General features: G+C 42.0%; 3 protein-coding genes across 3 annotated transcripts; 2 read left to right on the top strand and 1 right to left on the bottom strand.

The window, feature by feature from the left end:
- Positions 1-2417: 2417 nt before the first annotated feature.
- Positions 2418-3699, top strand: SERLADRAFT_411592 (uncharacterized protein; the record flags this gene model as incomplete). The annotated part of the gene is made up of 7 exons (XM_007323640.1): positions 2418-2565; positions 2717-2850; positions 2901-3071; positions 3123-3275; positions 3327-3403; positions 3476-3547; positions 3606-3699. 7 exons carry the CDS (start codon positions 2418-2420, stop codon positions 3697-3699), a joined length of 849 nt encoding a protein of 282 aa, XP_007323702.1.
- A 1135-nt stretch (positions 3700-4834) lies between these two features.
- SERLADRAFT_411591 (uncharacterized protein) lies at positions 4835-7823 on the bottom strand (the record flags this gene model as incomplete). Its single annotated transcript, XM_007323639.1, has 10 exons — positions 4835-5743; positions 5797-5919; positions 6033-6168; positions 6334-6398; positions 6631-6799; positions 6868-6911; positions 7021-7085; positions 7169-7214; positions 7300-7422; positions 7614-7823. 10 exons carry the CDS (start codon positions 7821-7823, stop codon positions 4835-4837), a joined length of 1890 nt encoding a protein of 629 aa, XP_007323701.1.
- Positions 7824-9886: 2063 nt separating this feature from the next.
- Positions 9887-11022, top strand: SERLADRAFT_443035 (uncharacterized protein; the record flags this gene model as incomplete). The annotated part of the gene is made up of 4 exons (XM_007323638.1): positions 9887-10047; positions 10103-10272; positions 10333-10451; positions 10738-11022. The coding sequence occupies 4 exons, from the start codon at positions 9887-9889 to the stop codon at positions 11020-11022; spliced, it is 735 nt and encodes a 244-aa protein (XP_007323700.1).
- Between the last annotated feature and the right edge of the window lie 4553 nt (positions 11023-15575).

Raw genomic sequence — 15575 nt, 5'->3', positions numbered from 1 at the left:
CTTAATTCAGCAATCCTCACAAAATTCCCTGGAGAAGAGTTAGTAGCTCTGTCAATTGATAAAGTGGTTGGAGAGGGGCATGAACATTATCCTGTGGAATTCTTGAACTCCTTGCAAGTATCTGGCCTTCCTGAAGCGCACCTCAAACTTAAAGCTGGATGTCCAATTATGCTCCTCCGCAATATTGATCCCCTAAATGGACTCTGTAATAGAACACGCATGATTTTGATAGAGATGAAGAGAAGAGTATTGAAGTGCCGTATCTTGGGAGGAAAACATGCAGGAAAAATAGCTTTTATTCCATGCCTCACATTGGAACCTTCATCAGAAGAATTGCCCATCAAGCTATCACGTTGTCAATTCCCTGTCCGTGTTGCCTTTGCCATGACCATCAACAAGTCTCAAGGTCAATCAGTGACACAGGTTGGGCTGGATTTACGTGTTCCAGTGTTTTCACATGGGCAACTTTACGTTGCATTGCCTCACTGCACTTCAGGAGAGAGAATAAAAGTGCTATTTCCACATGGTTCAAATGACAGATGTACCATCAATGTGGTGTATCCCGAAATTCTGACTGGCTTTATCCGTGACTGGCAAGTAGATTTTTCCCCAATTCTCTATTAAGAACAAAGCTTGAAGGAAGTGTCTAGCCACTTGCTGAGAGCAATCAGGGACTGGAACTAGAGTCCAATGTGAGTAACTGTATTATTAGAGAGTATGACAGGTATACAGTACCTAGAGTCCAATATGAGTAACTAGAGAATAGGAAGCATTGGACTCTGCAGTACTGTCCGAAGTTTTGTAAACAAAGGTAAACAAAGCAGCCACAAAGGCGAAATAATAGAGAACACAATCAATAGTGAATGATAGAAGAATAGATAGAGAAAGGAATGAAAATATATAGTTAGCACAAAGGTGCAGAATCACCAAAACTAACATTCTCACCCTTTTTACTAAAGTGTTTTATTCTCAGATCATATTTTCATCCTTTACCATTTCTGGAGTCTCTTTTTTTATTTCTCATCAATTTATCAATGTAATACCATAGATTTTTTATGTTACAATATATGTTGATGTTTGTAAAGGTTCAATGAACTATCTACTTGAATTCAGTATACTGTGCACAAGTTTAGGGCAGGCTTATAAGGACATTCAACGACAGAACTGCAAGTCAAACATGCATCATAGGATTCAAAGACTTAACATATATTACAGACAGCATAAGTTTACTTCACATTTTGATCACTTAACAGTGATATTATTATTATTATTATTTATTATATCACAAAAACATTGCACCAGTGGCAGAGCCACGGGCTGGACCTCGTAATAGTTGATAGTAAAACGCACAACTTAAAATTATGGTCATTGACAACTCACTGGTTCCCTGCACCATCACCATGCTATTCAAATTTTCGTTATTCCTTCCTCGCCATGCGTAACATTCCTTTGTCCGACTCAAAGCAGCGTTCAATACCAGAGAGACTTTACTAAGCCTCGGACTTCACTCTCGGAAACGACACAATTTCATCAGCAAAAGTGTTGAAACGGTGTTGATCGAGTCGTTGTCATTGCAGACGACTGGTGAGCTCAGCGTCAGAGTAGTAGCACACTTCTTGAATCCATGTCGTGCTTTCTGTAGATTTACAGCTAAGTTGGTGTATATTGAAATATAAATACTTAGATAGCAACATATTACACTGTAATACATATGTGAACTTGGATATACAAAACACAAAACACAAAAAATGGAGCTCTAGGACAAAAACACTGCTCGAGAGAACAACATTGTGCCTTGTGTGTGTTGCAAAAATCGGTTTTAGTATGACCATGTCGCGGCCTTTTGCACATTTTCAGGCCTGATGGAATCCTTATTTGACCCAATCTGGCCATATTTAGTTGTGCCAGAGTACAAAAATGCATGAAAAGGTGCAAAAGGCTGCAAAAAGCCTATATATGGTAAAACTGATTTTTGCGACATCCTAAAGCGGTGCGAAACCCTCTTCATCCAGTATGTCTTCGTCTTCGAGCCCCTCCTCATCAAAAAACTCTGATATGCTCTCATCAGCATCCTCACCTTCCACCTCTTCATCCTTATCCCTCTCATCTTCTTTATCCTCGTTCACATTGATGTTTTAGTACCTGATACAATAAATACTAGGTAATTACTTCTGTAAAACTATGATTGTAAATGTAAAAGAGTTCAAACTTACCTCAGCCTTGTGATATAAAGACTGAGGTGTTAAGAAAGCGTCAAGTCCAACTTGGAGCTTGTACAGGAACAATTTTCTAAGCGCTTTAGCGAGAAATTCCGTTTTTTGATTTTCATGCCGGCATGCTGCAACACCACCCATTGGGTGGAGATGGAATCATAGAGCAGTCAAGGATGGGAGGTAGTAAACGTGTGGTGCGCAAGAATGGATGACAGCCCCATGGACGATAACCGTATCAACAACTCTAGTGATTCCTCAAGTGAATATTCTGGCGGATACCAAGGCTTGGGAAGACTTGAAATAGATGGCTTGGACAGGGAGGAAGTGCAGGTTGATATGCCTGTTGACGAGGGTAGTACTACTACCCCCGTCAACATTCTGAGACACGCCAGGCTGGCGTGTCTCAGAACGTTCTCACTTGCTGTGACTTCAACCTAAAATTTACTTACATCATGAGCGGCTGGCCCAGCCACTCATTCCTTCTACTGTGAAAGGCTTCCCAGGTACTGATGAACGAGATGAACTTGTTTGGAATGCAATCATCAAAGTTGCAAGTTCTTCTTCACTATTCAAGACTACCATAGTAGATTTGGAGAATGCAAGGAACGAGCAGAAGAAAAGTAGAATCATTGATTATGTGAGTGAGAACAATGCTTCCAATATTACTAATATCAAAATTTTAAACAGGTGTGGACGGCTGCAGCTCAGCTTAGAGGTGAAGTCAAACAAAAGGCTAGGATACTCATTCTCTCAGAATACGCCCTCAAAGACAAGCTCCCAGAGGAAGTACATACTATAGTGGAGTGGTTGTTGAGTAATGGAAAAGGTATCTTTACGTTTGGTGGTTTGGATGTTTCTGTAAGTGTTCATATGTACTCTTCTTAAACATTTTATGACTATGTATTTCAGACTTATTCATATGACAAGCAAAAACCTTTTGGACATTGTATCATCAAGCTACTAGTTCAGGTTCAGTGGTTCCATAAGAAGGGGGAGGGCGTCCTCTATCCAAGTGATTTCAAAAACTCACCTTTGCCATTAATTGCCTTGGCTGTTACAGCTGTGAGTTTGTAATGTAATATACATGAATTTTCCTCACTCTATATTTCACAGGTCAAAAACTGTCTTCATGAACTTGCAAAAGGTGTTCGCACTACCTTGAATTTCTCTGAACAGGTCTACAGGCCCAGGTAAATTCAATATCCACTCTACGTCAACCTTTACTCACAAGTTTTTATCAAATATTTATATTATCTGTCCAGGTTAGAAGAGCTACAAAGGAAAGCTCCTAGGTGGTTTTTGCAGTTTTGTAAAAACACTTACAATGATATTCTGTGAGTAGCCTACCAAATTATTTTAGAACAACACTCATAAGCATTACATTACACACAGTCAACAGTGTGATTTACAGTACTTGAATGCACAAGAGGACAACTGGGAGGATGAGGTTGATTTTGCAGCGCTTGAAGATTCAGCATCCTTATAATTGTTGATATATGCATGTCATTGTATGGTATCAGGAATATACTATAATAGATTCTCTGCATATAATCTCTGGCTAGGATGCTATAATAATAGTGAACAAAACTGAGAGAATCTGAAAACTATGATAAGCTTGTGAAACATATATAATATGACCATTCTGAAATAACCATTGATGGTTGTTATATCTATTATATTCTATGAGAGCAGCCATAGTAGAGATGGTATATATCACAGAAGTGATACTATAGCTGGTATAGCAAACATCTCAAAATAGCTCTGCTATATAGAGCTATATAATAGGGACTTGTCTAGGCATACTATAGCTACTATTTTCCCTATATAGCACTATGACAGCTATGATAGCTATAAAAAGAAACTAGGTTTTTCCTGATGGAGAGGGATTTGCTGCAGATGCAAGGCTCTTCCACAATACTCACATGCATGATCTTGCGGTGCCAGTGGGGAAATATTACCTTGCTGATGCAGGGTTTCCCTCCTGTGCCCAACTCCTCGTCCCCTATCGTGGAGTTCACTATCACTTATCTGAATTTGCTTGTGCAAACCAATGGTAAGTGTTTTATTTGTTTGCTTACAATTTTACTCGTTTTTCTCTCTAGGCCTCAAAATCCTCAAGAGCTCTTCAATCTCCGTCATGTATCTGCCCGCAACATCATCAAACAGATCTTTGGCGTGCTCAAACACTGTTTTTGAATCCTCAATGTTGCACCAGAGTACAGCATGGCAATCCAGGCCTTTATTCCCCCTGCGCTCTGTGTCATCCACAATTTCATTTAAATTCACAAGCTGAGTGAAATTGATGACTTTGAGAGCGACCTTTTGGACCCCAACCCCAGTTCTCAAATGGGAATTTTAGCAGAAGGCCCTCGGACTGAAGTGGCCAGGCTTGAAGCTAGCAATTGCTGGGGCGTGATAGCTGCAGAAATGTGGGGCAACTATCAGGCGGAATTGGTGTGCAGAGGGTTAAATTAATGTTTCCATTGTCATCAACTAGTATATTGTGTTGTGCGCTCATTCATTATATCAGCTATTTTTATGCAAACATTGATCATATTTAATTTCAAACTACAGAGCTACAAATACAAGGTATGTAGATTAACAAATGGACAGAAGGTGTCCTATACACCATAAATGAAGGATTCTAACCATAGACAACAAAGTTTGTCCCATTGTGACATTGCAAGACACAATTCCACCATGGTTGTGTCTGACTTGAACAGCTCAACAATGTGCAGGAGGACCTGCATTGGTAAGTGGCGATCATGCTTGTGCAGGTGCCAAAGTGCAAGTTGCAGACATGTAGCATTTGTGTCCGCAATCTCTGCAATGGTAGGTGTAGCAAGTGCAGCAGGTGCAGCAGTAGAGCGGGTGCTAGGGATAGATGTAGGATTGGTTCTGGGGACATTAGGAGGCAATAAGATGGGGGCAGCAGTGCTTGCATCCAACATTTCCTTAGTGTGGTTGAGCACTTGCTGCTCTTTTTTCACAGCATCACGTATATCCAAGATGGCGAGGACAATGTTTGTGAGATGGTTGTTAAGTACCCCACAGAGCTTATTCATGGCGAGGATGCGAGGATTTTTGGATGTCCAGCTTGAGATGGACATGGCGCTAGAGGTGTCCAGGCCAGTGCCTGTACTTGTAGTAACATGGCTTATACTGACTGAAACAGTGTCTGGCTGATGCTCTCTACGTTTTCCCTTGCTCCCCTTCGAAGAAACTGACATGCCCGACCGTACAGATGAGGAGGGAGGGGGTAAAATAGAGGAGGGTGAAGGGAGGTCACCAAGCCAGTCTCCGACAACATTGGGGGTATTGGATGGTATAGCAGGCCCTGCAGTGCTACCAGATGGAGTACTCAATGGTATTCTGGGTGCTATACGTGCAGTAAAATTTGAACCGGCAGATTGGCCTGACGGATGTGCAATGATGGTGGTTGAAGCAGGAGCCAAGGTGACAGAAACAGCTGCTCCTGTTGTTATGACCTCAGGTGTACGGAAAGCATGGGCAGCTACCAGCGGATATTGCTAGCATCCGTGTAAGTTAACTCACCCAGGTGATCATTATGTAGTCTGCATACCTTAACAAAATCATTCCACTGGGTCTTGCTCTCTGCTGTGATTGTGAGACCCGTTGACAAGTCATGATGTATATTGGATCCATGGTTGATCAGTCCTTTAAGGCTTTTATATGTAGTTTTGATCTACGCGATAAAAATTATGATGGGCACATTACCTTGGAAGTGTTCAGATTGTGCATTGGACTCCCCCTTCCCCATTTTTCACTGCAATGCTTCCTTGTTTTGGGTGCACCTACTATGTGGTGCGGCGCTAAATGTGCTACTACCTTGTTCCAAAAGTCTTTCTGGAGAGTTTGGCCTGGGCATACTTCTTTCCAGTTCTCTATAATATAATCTATGAGCAGGGCCTGGTCCTTGTCTGGCCACATAGCCCTGCTTGATGGGGTATCAGATGCATCTGTGGCCGCTGGGGGGGGGGATTATTGATTGCAAAGCTGATATAAGCTCCTTCAGGGCCAGATTGGGGGAGAATAGGCTGCATTTTCAGTGAGTGTCCAAAATCATTTGTGCTTAGAATGGAGATCCTGAATTGTTGACTGTGAAGATAGCTTCTTCTTCATGAGATGGGTCTGGGGCATGGTGAGGTAGATGGTGGTGTTGGTCTGAGTGCCAATGGGTGGCGTTGTGGCATGCCAGCATGAAAATTGAAAAATGGAATTTCTCGCTAAAGTGCTCGGAAAATTGTTCCTGTACAAGCTCCAAGTTTCTAAGGTACAGAAAAGTCTGATGTCCTAAGTAGTAAGTACTTTCCCAGCCACCAAATGAGATGTGGCTGGGACCAGTGGTGCGTGAGGCTCAAACAATAGAAGCTAAGTCCTTCATATGACAACACACATCTTCCTCACTGCCCTGGATGTTGTATTCCAAATCCTGCTTGTCCCCACCAGCCTTGTGCCTTGCTCGGTGGTGGGACTCCTTCTGCAGGAAAGAGTCCCACCCTCTAGTTGCCTTGTGACTGACTCCATCGCCTTGATACTGCATGAACATATTGTGATCAATGAAGCTAATAAAGTAGAAGTAGTTTATTATTATCTAAAATTATCTAAATAAAAGAAATGATAAGATACTTACATGTTAATATCACAAAAGGCCCGATCTTTACCATTTTCCTTGGGCTGTCATGTGATTGATGGTGGTAGGTAGTCTTTAGTGAGACCATACACAAAGGCTGGGATGAGGTGGACACCCCAAATCACAATGTTGGGGTCAAGGACCCAAATGCACCCGGTTCCATGCTATCCATGAAACCGAGTCAGTGTAATCATTTTGCTGCCCATCCAGTGCGTATGCTAGTGTCAAGTGCCAGCCATACTTGGCATACTCACCAGTGTGTCTCACATTTAAATGCATAATCTTGATAACCCGTGCGTACCACTAGGGATGGGGAGTGTTGTCCGGATCATTGTTGTCTGAACTGGCTAAAATCATTACATCAGCATGTGTTTGGGGACTGATGGAATCTTGCTTTTGTCTCAAGTCATAGGTTGTGTAATTAATTCATACAACATTGTGGCAGCAAATGGTATCCTTGAGTATCTGAACAGTGTTGAGTTCTTTATGAGAGAAATTGTGCTCATTGCCATTGTATTCTAGACCCAGGAGTTGGCCTAGCAAGCTGCTTTGAAGCTAAGGTAAAAAGTCCTGGAAGAAATTAATAATAAATCTCAAAAAATATGCTCAAAATATGACCTTAGTACCTAGATCATCTACATGATCTGTGAACCATGCTGTAAGGCCAGTATGATCTCACTCTGATAGAGCGTGGTAATGGACTGATGGTGATGTATATGGTAGGTCATCCTCATTAGACCACTGACAATGCGGCCTGGTTTGCCTGGTTTTTGCGAGGGCTGCTTTCTGCCACTGAGAGGTTTTGTTGATAAGTCTTTCACATGCATCCTGCTGCATTGTCTGGCCAACAAAGTTGTTCTTGCTGTTACGCTTGGAATGTACAAGCCTGGTAACAAGAGGGGTTTCTGGCAATGAAGCAGTTTCTGATAAGCCTGTAGGTAACGGGTTTGAGACATATTCTGATGAAGAAGATTTTACTGATGAATACCAAGTTGCACTGTTGAAGCGTACAATTGTATTGGAGATGTTTACTACAATACAAGTGTCTATATATACTGTCCTACTTTAGGGTAGGTGTTTGTGTTGAACAAACAATGACGGGTGAGAAACTGTAACAGGTAACTAGTGTGGGAATAAGAATGAGTAGCGGTATGTGGCTACTCAAAGAAGAAAATAAAGTCCATAAGAGACATAGTTCGTAACACTTGCTGGTCCTTGCGAATCTTCTTTTAGCTCACCTATGCTGTAGTTCGCCCTATAAGACCTGAATTTAGTGCAATATTAATGGAATTTTTATAAACTGTCATACAATTTGCGTTGAGTAGCTATCAGTGGTACCAAATTGTTGATAGCACTTGGATAGCCACCTAATGCATGATACTTGTATGTGGTAAGGTTGAGCTTCTTTTGTTTTGGACCGGATTGGACTATTTGTGCTGTCCGGTCTTGTGCAAGGCCTACAGTGGGTTTCTTGATTAAAATGGCTGCAGCTCTCCTTCCACATGCAGCCTCCTCTTGAGGGAGTCCTCTTTAACCTGGTGTGTATACATATCACTGTCTTGCATAGCACTCCTCAACCTCATTTGCTCTTTTTTTGCCCTCTTGTGAGCCTTTTTCTCCTCTTCATCTCTTGCATGCTTCCAGTCAATAATGTTTGGGTAACATTTTTTGTTGCCTGACATTGACCAGCATATAAATTAACCTTTTTTTGTGTGTCAAATGGCTTCCCACAGCCAAAGCAAGCAGGCATAACTGGCTAAAGTAATGTATTAGTTAAAAACTGATAATTTCAATACTTGCAACACTACAAGATTCAGTATGATCAGCACTATGAAACTGAAATTTATATATAATCTAAACTCCTGGATATTAGCAACCACATGAAAGCAGATCACAGTTTTGTTGCTTCCGCATTCAATTATCATTATGTCTTCAGACTGCTCAGACAGCAATACAGACTCATTTGACCCCTCAAATTCTGATACTGACTCAAACTTGGGTACGGGCAAGAAGTGTTCTCAATATGGAAAGGAGAGAGAAGAACCAAGAAAAAAAATCAGAAAATTAAAGTAAGTAAACATTATATGTGTTACAATACACAATTTTCGGTCCTTTAATTTTCATTCTCCTCTTTAACTTTCTTTTGTAGTTTTTACACACTGTGCCATGCGGTACTTTCCATTTTTGTTCAAACTCCATCTTCTCACACTACGCTGCCTTTTTCTTATTTTAGCTACAAATCTCTCACGCAGTGGAGCTGATCACACGGGCAGCACCCTCTGACATCATCAGCCACTGCTTTCATCAACTGTACAGTACATAAGTACAAATACCCTGTAGTAGTATAAATACCCAATAGATCCAGGAGGCTCCTCAGCGAGTCCTCCTGTTGTTTACCCACAACTAACTCGGTCCTACCTAAGGGGTAACCACTCCCACTCATTATTCTTTTGCTTGTCTGAGTTGTGTGCCAGAGTAATTAACTCTTGGTTGTTACAATATGCATGAATTCAGCTCAATACTACTTTATTTTCTAGAGAAAAAATGTGTATGATCTATTCAAAGATCCCACCCTCAAACCTTTTATCAAAGCAGCAAGATGGATCCCTCGGAATATTGACTTATTTTGTGACATTGAGGCCACCATACACATTGGGATATTGTCCAAAAGTTGTCAAGGTGAAAACCAAACCATGGCTGAGAACATTGCCACAGAAATGTAGGTGTCTGTGGAATGAACTGTTGATGGTCTGTTGTTTACTAATATGTATATATACTATTTCATACAGGGACCACAAGGAAAGAGAGCGTGCTTTAGCAAACTATCACAAAATACTGGACCTCATTCCAGGTATTTTTCAACTCCTCATTAATAAAAATGCAGAGAAGCTTGAATTTATCTTGAAAACAGTAAATCAATGATTTCTTGGATGCATATATTCACATATTTTTATTATTTAGATGAAAAAAAAAAATGACAAATACATGTGGGGATGACTCATCCCGTTTGAGGGCTAACATGTCAATGAATGTACCTTTCAAGCCCAAAGTCCAACTACTTGAGCCTCCAGTTCTTGTTGGGAAAAAAGGACACAGAGGGCTTGGATTTAATCATCCACAGCTTGCTATGTTTCTTTGCCCAGTGAAACATCTTGAAGATTTTATCAGAGACCCCAAAGAGTCATATTTTAACTTTTTTTTTCAAGTGTTTTCTATACACTTGCTGATATTACAGTGCTTCAAGGACACACCTAAAACTGAAAGATGGTCAAATCAAGGTCAATGCCCAAAATTTACCTGCATTTCTATATGAAGGCAAGACCCCAGGTGAACATTTCAGTCCTGATGCAATTGACAAAGGGCTGCTTAAAGGCTATTATCTCCTTTGTGTAAGTGTCTTCTGTGGTTTGCTGTACATATTAATGATAAAACATTTGTATCGGACCTACTGTCACATATTTACAGGCCCTAGAAGTGCACGCAGCAAAATAGGATCAATGAAACAAAGTACACGTGCTCACAATGTCAAGAAACATGGCATGACAAGAGTCACTCCCCAGACCATCTCATATGCTGCAGTACAGGTAAGCAATGACTATCAATTAACTACATGTAAACATTATTATTGTAGGGCCGCTTTGCACTGACATCTTAACATATGTGGAGCAGAGGTGGATTGGACTAAAAATTCAGCTACAAGGATTTTTATGACCAAATCAATGTGCTCTTGGAGGAAGACCTGGATGATCCATGGGTTCAAGAACTTCTAAAGTTCTACAACAAGTAAATTTTGATTTTTAATCTATTTTACTACTAATCTATACCTTAGGGCTGTATTAGGCCATGACAACCTTATCTCTGATGATATAGGACCCACTTGAAGAAAAGCATAATGACATATCAGCACTTAAGGCACAATGTGCTGCTCGAAAAGCCGCAGCAACAATGCAAACCCCAGAGTCTGAACCTGCCAGCACCACTCCCATCACTGCCATTGCGGAAGCTCATTCACCATCCCCTCACATAATTAACAGCCCAGTCCCTAATGATAATCCACCACCAGGACCACCTCAAATATTAGCAAACAGTGATGCAGAAGATGAAGATCTTTACCAGATGCCTCCGAGGCAGAGTGCCTTCAAGAGACCATTATAGCTGCTTGCACACTGATTGAATCTGATGCAGACAGCAGCCCTTTGTCTAGTGACAATAAGGTCTCAGCCCCAGCAAAACCATCAAAAATGGGAAAAGAAAAAGTGATGCATGACATTTTGAAACAGAAGACTTCATGTGGGAGGAAGTGAGCCCTTATGTTGATTTCTTGGCCAGTTTGATGCAGGTGTTTTTTTTATTTGTTTTTCTTCATGTTCTTGTTACATATCTATGCCATACTCTCTTATTATGGCACTAATATGATTTTTAATGACCTGCATCTTATTTATGTTGTGGAAAATACAAGCTATAGCGGCAACAAGATAGCAAGGCAAAACTAGTGTATATGGGACTCACAATTTAAGCCATTTCTTGTATGGCTCAACCATCAATCAACAAGCTCTATCATGCTGATTTGTGCATACTAGCTCGTGTTGACTTGATAGAGCTTGTCGATCATGATCAGAACGACAACTCACAATGGGTTGAAACCTTTCTTGCTATGCATTGTGTACACCTTATTTTGAGGATATGTTCAGTGGTGATAGTGCTGGCATTATTGCCTTCTATGGCATTGTCTTTTCTGGGCACTTTTGCTGATGTTGTACCAAATTACATAGATTTCTCACGAATGAACAGATTTATATCTAATTTAATCTAACCTAACCTTGAATTTTCCCCACAATTTTGACTTGTGACTTTGATAGTGGTGATTCAATCAAGGTGTGCTTTCCTGTGCACCAGACTGAGTGCACAAAACACAATGCACTATTGTGCAGTGGATGCATCACTGCGCTACACAGTAGTGCCCTCTCCCTCACCCTCCCACTATGGAAAACTCAAGCCTTTCCAACCAGCCAAGGAATTCTATTGCAATTACAATGTGCAAGGGAATCCAACACAAAGTATGTGAGAAAACATACTACTTGCACAAGGAATACTGTGGCACTGGGGTCATCTCAGAAGACCCACCACAAGAACCATGTCAGCTTGAAAGCCCCTAAAAACAGTTCACCCTCAATATTTTTATGGCACAACCAATGCTTTAGATGAGGTCTATCATCAAGTCCACAACACTTACCACTGATTGCACCCTGAGAATATAGATAGGATCCAGTTGCACTATTGAATCAAACACCATATGGCCAAATTGAGTGGTGTGAAATTATTAGTATATGACATGCACATCAACATACATCTTACATATATTGGACCCTTTGCTATATTGGACAATGTGAGGCAACCAAAACTCAAATTTTATAACAGACAACCAAATAATCAAGTGAGGGACTTGAACAGAATAATCTGCAAGCATATAGACAATTTTTGGGTGACTGAAGAGTGTGTAGTATTAAAGAAAATGGCACAAATCTCAACTAATATTTGAACTAAAGAATCTATATCGATCTAACTACCTTTTATAGTAAATTGTAATATTCCTAATTAATAATGAAATAGTAAGACCTGTCGATATTAGTAGTAGTAAGGGAATAAGTAATTATAGGAGGGATATGAGTGGCAACAATCACCTTGAGCACCAAGGCTGGCTTGGACAGACCCAAGTTTGCCGTCTAACATGTTCCTTAGACTTATCACTCCATACAAGAAACATCATACCAGCCTCCTCATCCAGCTATGCTCCCAACATATACCACTGAACCACCACCTTCATTTTCTACACTTGGCTGACTTGCCTTATTGCAGGAACTGCCCATAAACCCAAGAGACTGTTCTCCACTTTATGCTTGAATGCCCCGCCTATACAGCTGCTCATTATCAGCTGATCAAGTCACTAGGCAGAGGTGCATGCTCCCTCCCATTCCTTCTCAGTCACTCAAAAGCAATCCCAGAGGTTTTAAAATATGTCAATGTAACAACCAAGAGTTAGTTACTCTGGCGCACACAAGAACACACTATAAAGAAGATGTTGAGGGAGTGGTTACCCCTTAAGCTGCAGAGAGTTTGTTGGTATACAACAGGAGGACTCGCTGAGGAGTCTCCTGGATCTATTGGGGTATATATACTACTACAGGTTTGTTTGTACATGTGTACTATACAGTTGATGAAGGCAGTGGCTGATGATGTCATAGGGTCTAGCCCGTATGGCCAGCTCCACTGCGTGAGAGAATTAAGTCTAAAAGTAAAAGAAAGGCAACGCGGCGCGAGAAAGGGAAATGCCGCGTGGCACTTAAAGTATAAAGTTTAAAGCGGAGAATAAAAGGGAAAGGAGATGTCCGGAAATTGTGTTATCGTAACACTACCCCCCTTCTAAGGCTCGACTTCCAGGCGAGACCAAATTCCGGAGGTAGTGGTAAAATTTTCGGGCATAGGTTGAAAGAGGGAATTAAAAAGGTTTGAATCCATGCCTCTAAGCTTCCTGGGAGCTGAGGGATTCCTAGAATAAAATTTGCGAACAGCGTTGCGGGAGTTTTCCAGATGGGATTCTGGTTCCCACGTTCTGTCCTCGTCTCCATAGCCCTTCCATAGGACCAGGAACTCTAATTTTCCACGCTTCAAGCGTGCATCTACCACCTGTTCGACTTCGAACTCTTCTTCACCTTCCTGGGTGACTACTACCGGACCGGGCCGGTCTACGCGCTGTCCCGGCAGCGGTCCTTTGTAGGGTTTCACACGGCTAATGTTAACCGTGGGTACCACCCTCATTCGTTTTGGGAGTTCCAGCTCCACCGCATTAGGTTTGATTTCCTTAATCCGGTAAGGGCCAATCCACTTTTCGGTCAGTTTTCTAGACTGCCGGTCTTTTAATTTCAAGTGGTCGGTGTCTAACCAGACCAGGTCGCCGACCTTGTAATCAGGGGCCTTAGAGCGTCTTCGCTCTGCCCTGTCTTTCATCTGCTCCGCAGTTTTAAATAGCGCTTTGCGCGTTTCGTCCAAGACAGACTTCATGTCTTTTGCCATGTTCCCAGCAGCCTTGTTTTTGCTTTTGCCAGGTTCTACACCCATTCTGGGGAGGTACGATCTAGTAACCTCGAATGGTGCCTTTTCTGTAGCCGACGACTGTTTAATATTATAAGAGAACTGGGCTATCTTTAGCCACTTGGCCCAATCTGTCTGTCTGTCGTTAATAAATATCCGGAGATACTGTTTCAACTCCTGGTTGAGTCTCTCCGTTTGTCCATCGGTTTGCGGATGGAACACCGTGGATAATTTAGGTTTGATGCCCAGCATCCGGCATAATTCTTTCGTAAATTCGCTAGCGAATTGCGGTCCTCTATCGGAGATTACCGTTTCTGGTAACCCATGGATTGACCATACGAAATCCTTAAATAGGTCTGCCGTACCGGCGGCGGTGATGGTTTTGTTGGTGGGTATGAATACCACTTCTTTGGAGAAGCGGTCTACTACCACCATTACTGAACCGTACCCGTTTGACTCGGGCAGATCCGTCGTGAAGTCCACCGATATATCCTGCCAGGGGCCAGCTGGTATCGGGTTCGGCATGAGTTTACCCGCCGGCGGTTGATGGGAATTCTTGGCCATGGCGCATCTCAGACAGGATTTTACGTATTCCTGTATGTCTTTGACCATGCCCGGCCACATGTAGTTTCTGGAGATCAACTCCATTGTTCGTTGCCATCCAGGGTGCCCAGCCACTGGAGTGTCATGATGTCTATCTATTGCCTTGATCCTTGCGGACTCAGGCACATAGATTTTGTTTTTGAAATGAAAGAGCCCGTCTTTCCATGAATAGTTTTCATTGCCGTCAAGGCGCGCCTTTTCCTCTGGGGAGATGTCTTTCCTGAAGACTTCCAGGAGAGCGGAATCTTGCCCGATTCTAACATTGGCAACCCTTGATTGATCTATCAGGGTGACACCTTTGTTGTCATCTTCAATGCCGTTGGCATGATCCTCTCTTCTAGATAAAGCATCCGCTTTCCCCATTGAGCTTCCTGGCTTATGAATTAATTTATAATTGAACCTTGACAAGTACACCGCGTAGCGGGCTTGTCTCCGGTTCAGGTCTCGGGCCGTCATGAAGTACTCTAGGTTCTTATGATCGGTCCAAATTTCAAATTGGTGCCTAGCACCTTCTAAGTAGTGCCGCCAGTGCTCTAAAGCTCTAATGATGGCCAGCATCTCTTTGTCGTATATTTGATAGTTGCGCTCTGTAGGCGACAAACTATGTGATAAATAGGCACAAGGCCTCCAAAGATCATCAGGGCTTTTGATTGATAGAACAGCCCCAGTGGCGAAGTCAGAAGAGTCGGTTTCTAGCCGGAACTCTTTGTCTAATTCAGGGAATGCCAATATGGGCGCTGTTGTAAATGCCTGTTTAAGCTTATCAAAAGCTTCCTGTTCTTTGGCGCCCCACTGCCAAACAAGGTCCTTTTTGGTGAGATCGTTCAACGGTCTCGTGATTTTTGCAAAGTTTTCAATAAACCTTCGGTAGAAATTACCTAAGCCTAGGAAAGCCCTAACTCCTTTGACGCGAGTAGGTTCTGGCCATTCCAAAATAGCTTGAACTTTCTCAGGGTTCATCCTGATTCCGTTCTGGCCTATGATCATACCGAGGAAGTCTACTTCCTTCACTTTAA

The sequence above is a fragment of the Serpula lacrymans genome (genome assembly GCF_000218685.1).
Source record: "Serpula lacrymans var. lacrymans S7.9 unplaced genomic scaffold SERLAscaffold_16, whole genome shotgun sequence".
Taxonomy (NCBI): domain Eukaryota; kingdom Fungi; phylum Basidiomycota; class Agaricomycetes; order Boletales; family Serpulaceae; genus Serpula; species Serpula lacrymans.
Note: the sequence above shows the minus strand (reverse complement) of the source record. Positions and strands in the feature narration are given on the sequence as shown.